Below are 18,750 nucleotides of genomic sequence, written 5' to 3' on the forward strand. Positions count from 1 at the left end.
AATTTTGGAAGGAGCTCAAAAAAGGCAGAACTGGGCAGACTGAAATCTTTGATTTTGTGCAAAGGATGTAATAAAAATAGTCCGTATCTCCCACCATATTCAAGGAAGCATGATAAGTCACTTTTAAATGTTTATCTCAAGTCTTCCCTCACTTATCTTGCTCCTTCTTTCCTGTGTTTCTCTCAGGCTGGATTTTTCAAGAGCAAATACAGTCAGATGATGAATGAAAATGAAGGAGGAGAAGCAGCGCCAGGAGCTGAAGGAGCAGCTCCCACAAATGGATGAAAGTTCCAGTACATTTGCAATGATCACTGTTTCTATGAAATGTACCTGATGGTCGTTTAATTTAGTGACTGTACCAAACACAGTGTGTGTCTTTCAGACCATTCCCTGTGTTACTTTGTACATACGAGTTTGAACAACAAACCAGTAAATCTATGCAGAATTACTGGTAATAATGTAGTTTCTCTTAATATTAGGGTAGTATTGATGATATAGTTGTTTTTTTAAAAAAGAACTGCAATTGAGGACATATACTGTAACAGTGCTGCACTGCTCAAAGTTACAGTGGATTAAAGTGTAATAATGATATAAATGTGGAGGGATCTGAAAGGCAAAGTGAACAATGTAATGTAATGTTTCAGAAGTTTTAAAGATAAAATAATGTTTGTTTGCTTTGGACTTTCTGGTGAAATATTTGTTTTATATAACAAGGTGATTTTATGGTGGACAGAAAGCATTCAGTGATTTTTAAATATTTTAAAACACATGATTAAAGTTTTATTGTCCTGTGTCACATTTTGTGATTTAAATGTGTTTAAAAAAAAAGTCTACTTATGAATACAATTTCCATGGCTAAAATGTTATTTGTATCAGAATTGATGAATTAAGAATTACTGGTGATGCATTAATCCTTCATTTCCAGCTAAAAGTATAAAATCAAAGCCAAAAACAGTTAACTTTTTTGAGATTTACATTATGCTGTAATTTTATTCAGTCATCAAACCCAGAGTGCTGCCTTGATTCTTACATGAAAGTTTGAGAAATCCTTTAATCTCCCTGGCAACCATTCAGCTGTGCAAAACGCCTGGGTGGGTCTAGCTCAGCCTTCCAGACACAGCTCCTCCTCAGGGCTGCAGTTTTACCGTGACTTCCCCACTCAGCTCCTTACGACTAGCCCACAGCAATTAGCCAACACCTGGTAGAACTGCTGAGCTCATTATAGGAGCTACGTCTCAGAGAAACTGATAAAAACGTTAGTAAAGGGTTAATAAAGGAGCCATGTTGGGATGACTTCCTGGAGGCCGAGTTTCAGAAAGAGTAGGAGTTTCTTAAAGAGATAGAAGCGCAGTTTCAAAGCATTAAATATGGAAGTCAAACTTAAGTTATATTTGATACATGTGGCATTTTTATAACAAAGATAACATAGTCACTCGATTGTACTATAAAACAGCAAAATGTGCCTGGAAGATGCATAAAACTGATCATCTTGTTTGGCCAGATGATCAGTGTTTTAAATTCATATCCCACTGAAAATGTACATTTATTTTAATCCAAGTAAAACACACATTTTGAACTGCATTTCTGCTGAATTTAAAGTAATTAAAGGACATAAAAAATTATTGAAGACATTTAGCCAAAAATTAAAAAAGGGAAATAATCACAGATACATGGACCAAAATAATAATTAAAAAAAACACATTTAGAGGATTTTATCTTTAATTGGATAATCACAAATTGTAAAATATATTTATGATTAAAAAAGCCACATTTTCCCTGAAGGTGAGCAGTGCGTTACAAACAGCAGTTTTAAAGATAGTGAGTGTCTCATTAGTGCTACCCTAATAATGAGAGAAACTACATTATCATTACTGTATAGATTTACTCTTTTGTTGTGCAAACCCCTGTGTATCAAATAACACAGGGAATGGTTTGAAAAATACACTGTGTTCGGTACATTCACTAATTTAAACAGCCATCAGTTACATTTCATAGAAACATTGATCATTACAAATGTACTGGATTGAGATAACAGTACTAGTCGGCGCCCTGGGTGAACCATATGAATGCCGCCCTCTAACCCCCCTGAAGCTGTGGAGTTAGGGGGAGAAACATTCATGGTTGTGGGTGTTGGTGTGATGATGGGTCCCAGGATTGGTCCTGCTTAACAAAATGATAAGTCTGTAGAATTATAGAAAAAGCGCAGCAGCAATGAACACAATGTGCAGCCTTCGTTATCCAGTTATCTTTATGTTGCAAAAACTTATTTCATGCAAATATTTCCCTGAGCTTCAATTCCGATTTACTAAATTAATCTCTAATAACTGAAACATGAGTGCTTTACATTCCAGTGTCTTCAAATAAACCTACTAATAACATCCAAATCTGTAGTATCTTGTACGACATTCTCTCCAATAGAGCTTTAAGATCAATCAAACATCGAATATATAAGAAATTAGGTTAACACTTTATTTGAAGGGGGGTGAATAAGACTGTCATGACACTTTCATGCTCATGACATAACACCTGTCATGAACATGAATAAGCCTTCATAAATATTTATGACCGTTGTCATAAAGCTTCATTCGGTAAATTATGACACTTTTATTACCAAGTTGACATTATTCAAAATGTCTTTGTTATGACAACTTGACATTAACTAATAAATCATTACTGATTAAACTTTACCTTTAATAACATAAAGTTACCTAATTTTTAAAGTGCAGTCAGTAATACTTTTATAACAAATTTATATCAGAGGTTCCACAGTTGTCCCCAGAACAGAACCAAACAGAACCAGAACAGAACCTAGCAGAACCAGCCTTCTTCATCAGGTTGTTGAGTCTTTTTAAATCCCTGCTGTGATGTTGATGGCTCAACAGATGGTCGTTACTATCTCGATGAAAGGTGTGCAGAGATCCTCAGAGAAACAGGATGACTCAACCTTTGCACACTAACACAGCAGGATCACTACAAATTCCAGCACGAAATTAAAAATAAGCTTATGATATTTAAATATAAATCCTTTAGTTGGTTTTATCATAAAGTATTTTACATTGAAATTACATTCAATGTCACAAAGTGACTGGAATATCTGGAAGTTATTTAATCTTTGATTAATTACATTTGAGCTTATGAGAAATGAAGCTTTACTGTAACAAAATTACATTCCAGGTGGATTTAATTTATTATTACATGGTTGTGAAGCTAAAATATATAATCAAATATTTGCAGTGGAAAGTTACTCCTGAAAGTCATTTTACTTTGGAAAAAATACAAATGTGCCAACACTAGTTTTTATCTTTTTGCTTTTTATTTGATACAGTATTAGATGACAAACATCTATTTAAAAAAAGTATTTTAGCCAAAGAAATTCCTGCGCAGTGACTAATGCTGCTGATGGTTAAAGATTATAATTAAGGAGACTGTAATTCCAGGATGTGGGAATAAATGTAACGCATCACATCATCTTGGTTAGTCAGTAACTCGTGTTGTCGATTTAATCTTAACACCTTACTGGCAACTTTGAACCAAAAATAAGAACAAAGTTTCCTGTCAATGGATCTGTTTCACAGAAACACATTCAGGTGATTAAACCTTTCAGAAAACATCTTTTTACAAAAACTGAATCATTTTCTGCAACGTATTTATCTGTTATGTGATACCCTTATGTTCTAAGTTTTCTTTACCTGAATTAATAACATCAAAAATACACAAAACTGAGCTAATCAGCTGGTATTTGTTGTCAACTGTAATATACGCTGAAACACGAGTCAAGTTTGAGTAACAATGCAGTCCAAAGGGTTTAATTTAAGTTTTACTCATTAATTATCTCTAGAAAATTCTTGGTTTTGAAACTTGCAAAGTGGGTTTATTCAGATTAAAAATAAAAACATATTCAGTACAGCAGCTCCTGTGCAAAATAAAACACTAATTAAGAAAGTAGCTCGAAACAAATTTTCAGGAACTTGAAAAATAGATTTTTGGTTGGATATAAATCTAATATTTAACCAGGATCTGTTACAGGAAATCATTTCATCATGAACATTTCCCTGTTCCCCATCAGAAACCACTTCTGTGGTTTTATTATTAGTAGATTTTCCTGAAAGACATTCAGTGTTTTTCACACGCAGCTTATTTTGCTGCATCCTGAGAACAAGAAAAAGGGAAATTTGATTAAAACATACAAATACAGGAATCAATCAAATGTGCAAGTGAACATAGTAAAAAAGCTCCAATGCCTCATGTGATGTCAAAGTTGTTTTCGGTATTAAAATAAAATTTAAAACAAAACTTAGTGGAAAAAAAAATAAAAAAACTGTTTTAAAACATTTTCACTTTCTGCAGGTGAAAAACTTTATTTAAAGTAGTTTTGATTGATTTGACTGAAAACCCTGATAGGTAGCTTTAAATTACAGCAGATTCAATCAAAGTGAATTTAGGCAAACTTTAGAAATGAATGTTCAAAAGACAGAAACTGGATAACAATAAAAAATATATTAGCATTTTTTTTTTTTTTTTAGATATTGACAAACCGTATTAAATTACATCAGTGTTATAAAAAGGATTTCACCAAAAATAAATTTAAAAAAATCAGTGCCTGGCATAATCATGAGCTGTTATGAAACATGCAGGTATCACAGTTTAATCTCTTCATAAGAAATCTGGCTACTAAACCACAGAGTAGCTGATTCACTATGACTGAAGCTGAAGCTGCACGTTATGCACACAGGATGGGGAGGGAGCGTCAACCTGCACCTTTAGGAGGGACACAGTGGACTGGGTGACTTATGAACCTCGGATATAAAAGCTGACAGCAGGATTCTGCTGCTACATTCACAATGGCTTTGTGGAAACCGCTGCAGGTTCTGGCTCTGCTGAGCCTCCTCTTTGCAGGTAAGTCTTTCTTTTGTTTAGAAACATTGAAAAAAGGATCAAGTTTAACTAAAACCTGCAATGCAATGCTTTCGTTCTAAGCATTGCATTGTTTAGAAAGAAAAATAATTCAAAACTAGCTGCAAAATCTAATTTAATATGCACACAACTGAGTGTGTGGGTCTTTTAAAATAAACATCAGATAAAATATATTTTTTGCGCACATAGAACTATTTTATTCAACATGTTTGATTTATCAAAACATAACCAAAATCTATAACTTTAAGAAACTTGAGATATGCGCAGTATTGTTTTTACATGTTATTACTATGGAAAAAAACAGATTTTTAAAATATTTTTGATGTGTTTTCTCTCCTTTTCAGAATCACACGCACAGCTTGCCGGTATGTAGACAATTAAATCTGATTTTCTTTAAAGAATGTTATAAATAAAATAAATTGACCCGATTTCTCTTTCAGAGTGCGGCATCGCTCCTAGAAATCCCAAAATAGTTGGCGGTCAGGATGCGTCCCCTGGAAGTTGGCCTTGGCAGGTCAGCCTGCAGAGGAACAGATTCGGACATCTGTGTGGCGGCTCCCTGATCACCAGGAACTGGGTGCTGACTGCAGCTCACTGCGTCAGTCGGTTAGTAGAAAAATGATTTGTCTTTGAGAGCAAACATTACTTTACAAATGATTTACAGTAGAGTAGCTGACATTCCTGAAATGTTTGACTTGAAATGTTGCTTACGCTGTAAAACATTTGAGCTGCATTCAGTTGTGTCAACTGTCTTTAACTCTTTAAGTCAAATAAATGTAGCGAGTTTTAGATTTTGAACCTAAATTTGAGTCTGTGAAAGATTATCTTACAGCAGTAAACTGTTTTCACACTAAATGTTTCTGTGCTGAAATTTGGTTCATGCAATTTGAATTTAAATTATTCTAACGTAAAATAAGTCATTATTTTAACTTGATATTGTGAGTAAAATAATAGAGAAATGTGGCTCTTTAACTGGGTGAGGACAGTTTTTTTCTTGCATTTTATGAAATAATTATTTGGTTTAAATTGCAGCATTAAGTTAAAACTCTCAATTCAAGATTAATGAACTTAAAAAAATAATGTTTAGACAACTTGTCTCTTGTTGTTAAATCAACTTCATGAACTTTAATTTCTGAGTTAAAACCAAACCAAAACTATTTTCTTGTTGATTTAAATTCCATTTTTCAAGACAGCAGGTCAACTTTAATTTTCAAGTTAAACCATCTTCTAATGTTTTACAGTGCTGTTACTCAAAATGTCACATAGTTGCCCAATGTTATAAAGGAAACACAGCAAAGCAGCAGGGAAATCTAAATTAAATTATAAAAAATACAAAGATTAATTAAAGAAGCTCCATCTTCTGGAATGAAACCTCCTTCTTTTTTCTGCAGGTCCAGACCGTCGGTGTTGCAGGTTTCTCTCGGTCGGAATCAGCTGCAGGGCGGCAACACAGACACCCAAGTAAATGTGGGAGTTGCTGAAATCTTTGTGCATCCTGGATATGGCAGCAGTACCTCCAACAACGACATTGCGTTGCTCAGACTCTCCTCACCAGTGGAGTTCACAGACTACATCAAACCGGTGTGTTTGGCAGCGAGTGGCAGCCAGTTCAACAACGGCACCATTAGCTGGGTCACCGGCTGGGGAAACGTAGGAGAAGGAGGTGAGATTCGCGTAAATAAATACTGTGTGGTTTTGTTCTGATTTGTTTGGCTCTCTGCCCAGAGTAGCATGGCTGGAGGGGCGGCACGAACACTTAAAAAATGGGGATTAAAGAGCACACCTTAGATTAAACCTGCAAATACTTGAGACCCCTTCTGAAAACGCTTACAAGTTCCAGAAGTGGTAAAGTACCCAGAAATTGTTCTCAAGTGAGAGTAGCACAACTTTGCCTGTTAAAAATCATTAATTACATCAAGTTTTTATTCATTTAAAAGAATTTTTTCTGAGAGTTTGGACTAAAAACTGGATTCTGATAACAGATGTTTTCAGGTATGTCTTGTGTTGCGTTGGTTGTTTGGTAAAAGTTGATCAATGTGTGCGCCTCCTCTTTTTGCTCCACAGTGCCTTTACCCCCTCCTCAAACTCTCCAGCAAGTGAAGGTGCCAGTTATAGGAAACAGGCAGTGCAGCTGTTTCTATGGAAACAGTTTAATCACCAACAACATGATCTGCTCCGGTGTTCTCTCAGGAGGAAAAGACGCATGTCAGGTAAACTTCTTGGTCCGATTTAACTTCAGGGTGATAAACATGACCATTAGCGAGTTTTTACATTTTGAACTCGTCCTTCCTGTCGCTGCAGGGTGACTCAGGAGGTCCGATGGTCAGCAAGCAGCGCTCACGCTGGATCCAGTCTGGGGTTGTTAGTTTTGGCAGGGGCTGCGCTCGGCCCAAACTGCCTGGCGTCTACACCAGAGTGTCCCAGTACCAGTCCTGGATAAACTCTGTCATCCCAGACGATAAACCAGGATTTGTCCAGTTCACCTCCAGCGGAGTGGATCCTGACAGCAGCTTCATCTGCCAACGGCGGCCATTTTTACCCAAATAACAAGAACAACACTGAAACCATCAGCTCCTGTGAAAAGGGTTGATTGAGGTGTTAAATTACAAATTTCAGTAACATAATTCACTGCAAAACCACAAAATCTTATCAAGTATTTTCTTGTCTAGTTTTTAGTGCAAATATTATTCCTTAATATTGATGAAGTACATGTTCCATGTTATACGTAAATTTATCTGCCAATGGATCTAGTATGTTTTCGTCAATATTAAGGAATTATTTACTTATATATTGCTGAAAAGTTACTTGTAAGTTAGTTTTGTTTTGTTTCTATTAGACCAGAAATTCTTGGTACGCTTTGTTATTTTTTGCAGTGTTCTTAATGTTGATGGAAAACTGTTTTCTTTACTCCTTCTGTAATTTTGCTAATGTTCCTGTTTCTGTGAATCATTTATAGTGATTTTAATCATTTAATAAACTCATTCTAGCATTACACCACTGCTTTTGTCCTTATTTAACACACACAGCATCAAATTTTAACAAATCAACAGACTGACATCAATATGGATGATATTATTGATGTAAAGAATACAAACAGAAACCAATGATGAGCATTACTGATTAGTTTAAGTGGAAGTTGAATTTTGTTTTTTTTTTTTATTTTGAGAAATCGGTGATCGGCTAATGTTTACATGTGAATCCGATCTTACCCACTGATCTTATTTATCTCAGAAAATGTCTAAAAATTATCCACTGTCCTCTTCTGCTTTGCAGTGAGAGGTTTGACTGACAGACCGGACCACCAAGTCACTTCTGTCGCCCCAGTTACCAACTCAGAGACTTTCTTGCTATATTTATTGACATTTCAGACAAAAAAAATTTGATACCGGCCAGAATCAGAATCAGCAGGTCAGACTTATTAAGGATTGATAATCTGTGATCGGCCAGAAAAGTGCAAGTATTTTAGTCTGGAGTGGAAATTAAAAATTTTCAGAATTTTTTTTACCGGCCACTCACATTTCACCAGCCACTGTTATTTTTTTTTCTATTACAAACCCCACAAGTACAAGCAAATTATAGAAAATGTATGGTTTATTCTTAACTCTATGAAAACCGATTTACTGGCAATAAGTTTACCATACATATGTACGTGTACAGAATAATTTAGCATAAAGCTTCTCCGCTACTGAATCTGCTCCAGCGGTCAAAGTTTGTGTAGTAAACATATCAGTTAGTTTGACACATTTTTCTGAGAGGGCTTATGCGGTTTTTAACTTTCGTCGTAGTTTTTCTGACCCGCCCCGACTCTTATTCGCTCATTTTCTCGGACTCCGATTAGCAGCTAACCGTTAGCTGAAATGGCTCTATTTGTAACCTTAGAGGGGAAGAGGCGGGCCAAGGAGAAGTGAGAGATTTCATTGGAAGAGCCCAATGTCCGTCAATTAAATCAACCAATGGGCTGTCGCGGTCGATACATATTATATTTAATATATATTTAAATTATGACAGCGTAGGGCCGCCAGATATTGACAGTAAATACATCAGTATGTCCTCCTCTCGACAGAAGTTCAAACTGAATGCAGCTTTTTCTTCCTGCTTTTTTGTTCAAATTGTCAACCCGCCACGGCGGCGGGTGCGTTGCTCCAATTTACATGCCACTTCATGCTTTTACCCGCATTTGGCCAGTGGCGGGTGCTAATTTCCACCTCTGATTTTAGTTAATAAGTTTTTGTATTTTTGACAGAAGTTCTTTGTTTTTTATTATGTATATGTATACAGGGCTTTTTGTCTGAGATCAGCAGTGTGAAAACTCTTTTATCTGTTGTTCTATATCACCTCACCAAGCAGAAAACAATATTTGACAGAGTCTGATAGCTTTTTGCTGTTGTTTTATAATAACCAGGTGGAGCCCTGACACACACACACACACGCACACACACACACACACACACACACACACACACACACACACACACACACACACACGCACGCACGCACACACGCACACACACACACACACACACACACACACACACACACATATATATATATATATATATATATATATATATATATATATATATATATATATATATATATATATATATATATATATATATATATATATATACTGTGGCCCTCACGGCTACCGTATATTTAAAAGAAAGAAGTCTCTGAAGAATTTGAGATTGAAGTTGAACTTCTGTCCCAGTTTTGAATCTTTTGCTGCCTCTAAACATCCATTCGGAGCTGCAACGCTAATCTTCATTCATGTGTTACAATAACTAGTTTCTATTGGTCTATCACACAGAAATCTAATGAAATTAGTTTTTGTTATATGTGAACTGTATTTGGTTTAAATATCAGCCTTAAAACTGTAATAAATATGCAGTTTTGTTTTAGCTACAGCCGGATTAAACTGTTGTTTTTCTGTTCTAATTAAAAGTCGTGAGACAACTGATGCATTTTATTTTATTATCTTATCTAAATACTGTTATACCTGTAAACTTTTTTATTTTAGTTGATTATGCATTGAGAATCTCCTCTTGGTTTATGACAGCTGTGACACAACACAGACTATAGAGCCACAGGTCAGAGTTTAAGGTTATGTTAAGACACAAAAGAAATTATTTAGAAATAAATAGATTCCTTTAGATTGTTTTCCTCATAAAAGTGACCAAAATAAAGATTTGCCCTGTTTTTTCAGTTTAAACCAGAGTTCAACAGAATGTGCAACACAGTTATAATTGCATTAAATTATCTTTATTAACAAAACCTTTTAATTTATAACAACCTCATAAGTTAATTTATTGTGTGGAAAATACATATATGCAGGAATTACAGTGATAACTGAAGAGCATATAAATAATTTTCCTTAAATATTAATTACTTTTTTCTTGTTTTTTTTTTATTTTTACTTTTTTGGTGTAAGAAAATATGCATTAAATGGTTTTAGGTGGAAACAAATTGTGAAAGTGAATCTCGGAGGTTTTGTCATTTGGTGACAGGCGAACTGCGCTGGCAGGTGAAGCTGCTGTCTGGATCCTCTCCTCTGGAGGTGAACTCCACAAAGCCCGGTTTGTTAAATCTGATGCGGGCTTTTATCCAGGACTGGTACCGGGACACTCTGGTGTAGACGCCAGGCAGATTGGGCTGAGCGCAGCCGAAGCCAAAACTCACAACTCCAGACTGGATCCAGCGTGAGCGCTGCTTGCTGACCATCGGACCTCCTGAGTCACCCTGCAGCGACAGGAAGGAAAAATTAGTGGCTTATTATTGTATCTCCAGGCCGGGCCGGCATAATATGTCAAAATACTGATGATAGATACTTCATCATTACTATGCTTGTAACATGCCAACTATTATTAGCTTTCAGTGCAAAAACACTGATTTTCTCATATATTTTTAGTCTACATTTCTAGTGAAAACTTCTTAGTACACATGAAATAAGACAAAACTAAACTACAAATGATAGAAAAAATTTGTAGTTCCACTGGCAGATAATTTCACTTATGGAAAAAATATTATTAGACATGAAATAATCTGCCAAATGTTTCATCAATATTAAGTATTTACTTAAAACAAGCTCCTATATATTTCTAAAAAGACTAGCTTGCAAACGATTTTTGCCTGATTTCAAGCGAACTAAGATAAATATCTTAGCTCCAAGAAAATACTTGGTAATATTTGCGTTTTTTGCAGTGTACATTATGTTGGTCTTATTATTTATCTTGATTTTAACCTTACAGGAGTAACAAACAAGCAAAGATGCTCTAATTAATTTTCATTTTGAAATGCAGAGTGGTTTTTACTGTAAGTGCTGCATATTAATTTAACAATTTTAAAGTAACATCTTCAGACAAACACTGAATTTACAGTAAACAAGTACAAAATTACTATAAAATAAACCAAAATGACGCTCTGGTGGTGTTGGGCCGACTCTGCATCCAGGCGACTGATGAAACGATCAGCCTACCTCACAAGAGTCTTTTCCTCCTGAAAGAACTCCGGCGCAGATCATGTTGTCTGTTACTGTTCTGAGCAAACAGCTGCACTGTCTGTTCCCAATAACAGGCACCTTCACTTCCTGAAGGGTTTGAGGACGAGGCAGAGGCTCTGTGGAGGATTACATTACTGAGATTAGTCATTAAACCAAACAATGTGATTGTAACGGAGAAAATACATGTTTCTTTTTTTTTAAATGAAAAAAGTTAGTTTGGTTTAATTATGGCACTTCATAAAAAGCAAAAACAAAAAAAATATGATAAGTGACACTAAATTACTAAATATTATTGTTTTTAATTTACATTTTCCTTCATAATTCTCTTTTTTTCTTTTTTTTTTCTTGTCCAGTAGGCTGGAAAAGGAGCCATTGTTACCTCAGAGTGAACAGAAATCTGTAAAACTCACTGCTAGAGATAAAATGGTTGTTATGCCAACCAAAACTATGGGAAGCAGGAAAAAGTCTCTGTCTTCCCATCACAAACTTGTGTAATTTATTAAACCCAACTGGAACTTTAAAGGTGACCTGTTATACTTCCTTGAACAGGTTTTGATCGGTATGGGCAATACAAAACTTGTTCATTACATTTTGTTGCACAACATCAGTTTTGGACAATAAGATTTCAGTCTGCTCAGTTCTGCCTGTCTTAAACTGTTTTAGGGCGTCCTGTCACTTTAAATCTAAATAAGCTGCTGCTGGCCACGCCCCAAAACTCAATATTTACACTCGCACATGAAAATAGCAGCAAACAGATATGCCATTATACAGCTGTATATCTGAAAAGCAGAAGTGGTGCCTCCTGTGCAATCAACAGGAATGCAGCAAGTGGTTTCTGGATGGTCAATCAACAACAAAACACTTATCTTTTCCAGCAGCCATTGTAAAATACTGTACAGTGATAAAATCAGCTGACCAAATGTGTTGGAGCTCTGCTTCCATTGCTAGGTAACGTGCTTGGCTGGTGTTGCTGTTGACTGTGACTCAACAATGGGGAGATTTTTTTAAATGGCTTATTTTAAAACATTGACTCATTGCCAAAAACTGGCTGAGTGTTTAATTTAATGATTTGAGTTGAGACTCAAATGGAAACATAAAAATGTGCAAAAAGTGAATCTTCCACAATAGATTCTCTGTAACTACTGATGTTGGTTGGATAGGAAAAAAGATTGAATGAAACCAAAGTGGTAAATCGAAACAAAATGAACTTTTTTTATGGTCAGCTCAAAACAACAGGAGATAATTTAGCCACTCAATAAAAGCACTAAGATTAAAGTTTGGACCCGTCAGGATGAGAGTCTTCTCAGGTGAATCTCACCTCCTTCTCCTACGTTTCCCCAGCCGGTGACCCAGCTATCGGTGCCGTTGTTGAACCGGCTGCCACTCGCTGCCAAACACACCGGTCTGATGTAGTCTGTGAACTCCACTGGTGAGGAGAGTCTGAGCAACGCAATGTCGTTGTCGATGGTGGTCTGACTGAACTTGGGGTGTACGATGATTTTTCCAATGTTCCTTTCCACTACGGTTTTCGTGTCTCTGTCCCTCTGGTTCTGCTGCCCCAGAACGACCTTCCACATGGACGGAGCTGGACTGCAGGGAAACAAACAAAAAAATGCCAGGAATTTATTTCATTACAAAAAATCATGACAATGTTTTCAACTTCTTTCAGCTGGACTCAGATCTGAACCTTCAGAGTCACATAAAGATAGTTACAAAGTCAGCCTTCTACCACCTGAGTTCTTGAAACTCCACCTGTTTAGATTTGCTTCAGAACCATAACAAATGGAACATTAACCAACATATTCGACTTTTATTGATGATTTTAATGATGAAACATGATAAAATCTTAAGTTGGACTACTGAAATGTTGTGTTGGAGAAATGTACAAAACACTGTAAAACATTTGTGACGCATTTAATTGTCTACTATCTTCTGCTCTTTTTGAACCTAAATGTGTGAGTTTGTGAAAGATAAACTTACAGCAGTAAGTTGTGTTAACTTTTTATTAAGAGTTGAATAAACTAAAGTTTTTAGGTTAACACTTAAAAAACTAAAAGAAGAAAAAGATAGGATTGGGAACTATTTCCCAGAATGCTTAGCGGCGTGTTTTTGTATCCTGAGATGGAAGTGCGTTACATTGATCTGACTCTTGTCCTGTTCACACTAAATGTTTCTGAGCTAAATTCATTCAGATGTTTAATAAAATTCATCAGAAATTTGGCTCATGCAATTTGAAACAAGAATTTAAATTATTCTAACGTAAAATAAGTCGTTATTTTAACTTGATATTGTGGGTAAAATAATAGAGAAATGTGGCTCTTTAACTGGGTGAGGACAGTTTTTTTCTTGCATTTTATGAAATAATTATTTGGTTTAAATTGCAGCATTAAGTTAAAACTCACAATTCAAGATTAATGGACTTAAAAAACAATGTTAAGACAAAGTTGTCTCTTGTTGTTAAATCAACTTCATGAACTTTAATTTCTGACTTAAAACCAAAACTATTTTCTTGTTGACTTAAATTTTTATTTTCCAGGCAGCAGGTGGACTTTCATTTTCACGTTGAACCATCTTCTAATGTTTTAGTGTGCAAATAAACTGAACTGATTTTTACATCTTTCTTTCCAAATGACCCAGTTGAGAAGCTTACATTTTTTTATGACACGCTTCCTTTCACTGCAACCAGCAAGTTTTGCATATGAAAATCTTAATGAGAACTTTGTGTATCTTTGCACTCACTCTTCGATGCAGTGAGCTGCAGTCAGAACCCACTTTTTGTTGATCAGGGATCCTCCACACTTGAACTGGCCATTAAGCTGCAGCTCCACCTGCCAGGGCCAACTTCCAGGTGAGGCATCCTGACCTCCAACTATTTTGGGATTTCGAGGAGCAAAGCCACATTCTGAAACAAAAAATCAGTTCGGACGATATTAGGATGCAAACGTTCAACTAATCTTATTACACAAGATATTTTAAAGAGGTTTTAGGTTTCTACCAACCATTAAGCTGTGCATCAGATCCTGGGAAACGGAACAAAAACAGACAAATTTCAGTTGATTTTCTTCAGCAAAACACAGCGCATTAGTTTAAAGCTCAAGATTTACACTAAAAATATGTTGTTTTTATTTTGCTTTTTTAAAATATATTAATAATAACACAGAGCAAAGAGAGAGAGAGAGAGAGCTTCCACCTACCTGCACAGAGAAAGTTCAGCAGAGCCAGGATGGGCATTAGAGCCTTTGAAGCCATTGTGGAGGGAAGTGCAGAATCTGTGTCTGAAGCTTTATAAATATTTTCTGCCATCCGTCGCCTCTTCCTGTGTGTTTCACCTAAAAACCCAATCACATGGCAGCTGCTCAGCTGATTCCTCTTTCTCAGAATCATTTATGTTTCTTTCAAAGAACTGCCATGATGTAATGCTGTCAAAAATAAACGCTACACGCTTCACTTTAGTCTTCCTACAGGTTAATACTTTATGTTGACAAACATACTGTAACTTTTCTGTCAGTAGAATTTGAGTTTTGTATGTTTAAATGTTACCTCAAATAATATAACAATAAAGAACTTCAGCATGATTTGTCTCATCTGAGGCTTTAACCCTTAACAACGTTTTTACCAGTGTTTCACGGAGAAACAGCAGCTCCACCAGGTGTTTGCTAATTGCTGCTGGCTAGTCTGAAGGAGCTGAAAAGGGGAATGTTGCTGTGCTCAGAAGCTTGGAAACACAATTTTTAGGTACTGCAACTATCTGCATTTTCATCACTGAACCAGATTTTAAACTCACTTATATCCAATTTTCTGACTTATTTGTAAAAAATAGGATTCACAAAACTCTGTATATTTACTTAATAATAGACATGTTTTAATAATTCCATCAAAACTAAAAGTTTACATACATTAAAATGTCTGACTTTTAAAAACTTGAAGATGCCCAGATGATGATGTCATAAATTTGTACATTTTGCAAAGTCAGATTAATTCACAACATGTGTTTTAATTGGAAGTACTGTGGATGCATTTCAAGTAAAAACACCACAAAAATATTCAGCCGTCACTCCTATAAGGAGGAAGGCAGGTAGAAATCAACCCAAGAAAAAAAAGCAAAAGACCTTTTAAATATTATGGTTTGGACTAGGACACGGATTGAAAAGCCATGAATCCAAAAGCAACATATAAAGCGAAATCACAACAACCTCAGCTGATCAAAAGTGCTTCACAACAATCACTTCGCAGGTAGATAAATGATAAAACAGAAAATAAAATTAAGTGTGGTAAAAATAATAATACAGTTACAAAATTAGCAGAAAATAACCAGAGAAATTTAAAGTCAGATTAAGTTTTCAAATGTTCTCAGGCAGAAAGAGCTTAAATTTTGGAGACTAACAGTGAAGTGTTTCACCAAAATGGAAGATTAGAGGAAAAGTCATAAAGCTGGAGCTTCAGTAAATCAATATAACCATAAAGAAAGAGCATCATGTAGAAATATTGAATCCACAAAGTGAAAGCTTGAGTAATGTGTCCTGCATGTTCTGGCCCAAATTAGTCACAAATTGATGTAATAAAAAAAAGCTCTCAAGTGTTTTTATTTAAATTTGGACAGAACAGACATATTTACTCTTTAATTATTGGCAACAATCTGTGAGGTAAACATGAAAACCAGACAGAGTCCACATCTGTTTAATGTTTTCTGTTATTTCTAAAGAAGAAATAAGCAATAAAAAGGTCAAGATGACACCAGGCAGGCAGTCAGTCCTCCTTCCTCCGACTTCCTGGAGTGACTGCATGTTTGATTGTCATTACTACTCATCAGTACTCATGAAAATGACAGCACTGATCGATTATTGGGTCATTAAGCTAAAAATATGGTTGGAAGTGATTCATTTCTAAAGAAATGTTAATTTTGTATGCAGAGAAATGACTAATTAGGGGAATTTAGGAACGTTTCTGTAAAACTCAGTGCTGACATTCAGTGGTATGGCTTCTGCCCAGGGCGACACAAACCAAGGGATAGCACCGTGCAAAAAAAATAATAAGTAAAATAAAAATCAAGAAATAAGTGAAGCTGAGCAAGTTTTTTATTCATAAACTGCATGTCAAGTCAATGGGAAACACTTTGACACAACAAATACCAACTTCAGCTGATGGAGGCTGAAGTTGGTATTTGATTCACAACGTATGATTTTATGCTAAGCTGAAAAGTAATTAAACTTTTTTTTAATTGAGCTAATTAATCAGATTATCTTGTTTCCACTTTAGGCCATACAAATTGTCAGTCAGCTTTAAAAATAATATTACATGAAGATTTAATGGCTGTTGTAGTTAAATTACACATAAATAATACGTGATGCACTTTTTCTGCTAAACATAAATCCTCATATTTGTTTTTATTGCATTTTTATGACTGAAAGTGTCATTTTTAAAAATTTCATGCCAAACAACATTAAATTGGGAATAACGAATGACAAATATCACAACGCTATAATAAAAATAAAGAACAGCCACAGACATTGACAATAGACAAAGTAGAATAAATAAAGTAAAAAAAAAAGTTAAATAAATACATAAATGGGTAAAATAAAACAATGTCTATCTTTAAGTTTATGAGTTTTTCTTAACAAAAATGTCAAATATACATTCAAATACAAATAAAAGATCTGCTACAGTAGAAAGAAAAGTAAAAATAAAAACTATAACAGAGAGATCTGCAGATGAGATCTTTATGAGTTCATAATTTTTCAAGTTTCTGATTATTAAAGTTAAGTTTTTCAACAGAGGCAGTAAAAGTTTTAAAGTGTATTATTAAATGAGGGGACATAATATGTGGACGTAATATTTTGCAAGGATTGTTATTAGATAAAATATATATAATTCTTCTGAAGAAAAGGTTGAGTTAATGGGAAAAGTACAAAATGACCAGAAAAATCATGAACAGCAACAAAGAGAATGAAAAGAACAACTTATTTTGGTTTTACTTAAAAACTTTGATGATTGTCACAGTACAGGGTTTATTACATGTCTTAAATGGATTACTTAATCTTATATTTCTAAAAAAGGGAAAAAAAATCACCTTCAGAGGAAGATGATGATGATGATGATGATGATGATGATGATGATGATGATGATGATGATGATGATGATGAAGTTTACAGCAGTGATTCTGGATTCATCATCAGAATAAGTCAGTTTATCAGGAAGCGGAAACAGAGGAATGTTTATGACGCAACATCCAAATGTACAGCCAGTTATATAGAAAATTATTCATCTTTTGTACATTTATAGATTTTACCACATGTAGGATGGAGCTGAATATAATCTGTACTACATAAATAAACACCAGTCGGGTAGGTCAGTCAGTCTTGGGGTATTTTATGTAAATTCAATGACGAGTTTAACTGTCTATTTAAATACTCCTCATAAATGTTTAAGGTGTTTTCATTTTGCTTTTTGTCACACTAAAATCTTTTAAGTCATCAAAAAAGTTCAGTAACAGACCGAGATAATCTGAGTAAATACAAAATACGGTTTTCAAATGAAGATTTCTTTTGTGAAGAGAGGAAAAAAATATATGTGAAAATATAATTTGCCCCCCTTTTTTTAAAGTGATATGTTAGTTGTGATAAATCACATTTGTTGGTTCAGTTTCACTATCCACACCCAGGCCTGAGAATTCACTTAGATATCTGTCTTTATAAGATTACAATAATTTCAAACCATAAAAAGTTTAGAAAAACATGTAAATAACATAGAATACACGGATATATGTTTTATTTAATGTTTATTACTAAAATTATTATAATATGTAAAAATTTGGACTAGATTGGCCTAAAAATAAATGTTGATCTCTGCAGATTGAATTTCCTGTTCAAGAAAACAGAACCTGCTTTAGCGACACTGAAACAAAACCTGGCATTTGTCTCCCTCTGCTGGTAAAACTGAGTAATTACACTAATGATCCTACGAGTCTTTGTAAGATTAAAATAATTTCAAACCATAAAATGCTTATAAAAACATGTGAAATACCACAAATAGAGAAATATTAAACCTATGTATATTTTGTATTACAAAAATTGTTAGAATACCGGTGTGTAAAAAAACGGAACTAGTTTGACGTAAAACAAATGTTGAGGTCAGCAAGAAAACAAAATCTGCTTTTGCCACTTTAAAACAAAAACTAATATTCGTCTCTCTCTGTTGGTAAAACTGAGTAATTACACCAAGAATTCTATTTCTGAAATGGTTTAAAATCATTTCAAACCAGTGTTTAGAAAAACCTGTAAAGGGTTTCAGAAATGGAAAAATAGAATACACGAATATATATTTTATTTAACATTTATTAC

At 34.8% G+C, this 18,750-nt stretch overlaps 3 protein-coding genes across 3 annotated transcripts in view; 2 read left to right on the forward strand and 1 right to left on the reverse strand.

Annotated features, from left to right (window-relative positions):
* The window catches only part of LOC103481813 (uncharacterized), a 40,018-nt gene extending 39,222 nt beyond the window's left edge, over nucleotides 1–796 (forward strand). Inside the window, exon 60 of the mRNA XM_081601017.1 lies at nucleotides 187–796. Within this exon, the coding sequence (XP_081457143.1) occupies nucleotides 187–285 (99 nt within the window). The 3' untranslated portion in view covers nucleotides 286–796. The remainder of the gene's footprint in view (nucleotides 1–186) is intronic.
* Nucleotides 797–935: 139 nt separating this feature from the next.
* On the forward strand, nucleotides 936–7,906 carry LOC103481410 (tryptase-like). Its single transcript, XM_008436815.3, has 6 exons — nucleotides 936–4,896; nucleotides 5,259–5,279; nucleotides 5,355–5,520; nucleotides 6,306–6,577; nucleotides 6,979–7,124; nucleotides 7,216–7,906. The coding sequence occupies exons 1-6, from the start codon at nucleotides 4,842–4,844 to the stop codon at nucleotides 7,459–7,461; spliced, it is 906 nt and encodes a 301-aa protein (XP_008435037.2). The 5' UTR covers nucleotides 936–4,841; the 3' UTR covers nucleotides 7,462–7,906.
* Nucleotides 7,907–10,250: 2,344 nt separating this feature from the next.
* LOC103481411 (serine protease 33-like) lies at nucleotides 10,251–14,841 on the reverse strand. Its single transcript, XM_008436816.2, has 6 exons — nucleotides 14,608–14,841; nucleotides 14,413–14,433; nucleotides 14,153–14,315; nucleotides 12,732–13,003; nucleotides 11,390–11,529; nucleotides 10,251–10,653 (listed from the first exon to the last, which is right to left on the reverse strand). Exons 1-6 carry the CDS (start codon nucleotides 14,795–14,797, stop codon nucleotides 10,408–10,410), a joined length of 1,032 nt encoding a protein of 343 aa, XP_008435038.2. The 5' UTR covers nucleotides 14,798–14,841; the 3' UTR covers nucleotides 10,251–10,407.
* Nucleotides 14,842–18,750: the final 3,909 nt, after the last annotated feature.

The sequence above is a fragment of the Poecilia reticulata genome, chromosome 19 (genome assembly GCF_904066995.2).
Source record: "Poecilia reticulata chromosome 19, P_reticulata-male-v2, whole genome shotgun sequence".
Classification (NCBI taxonomy): domain Eukaryota; kingdom Metazoa; phylum Chordata; class Actinopteri; order Cyprinodontiformes; family Poeciliidae; genus Poecilia; species Poecilia reticulata.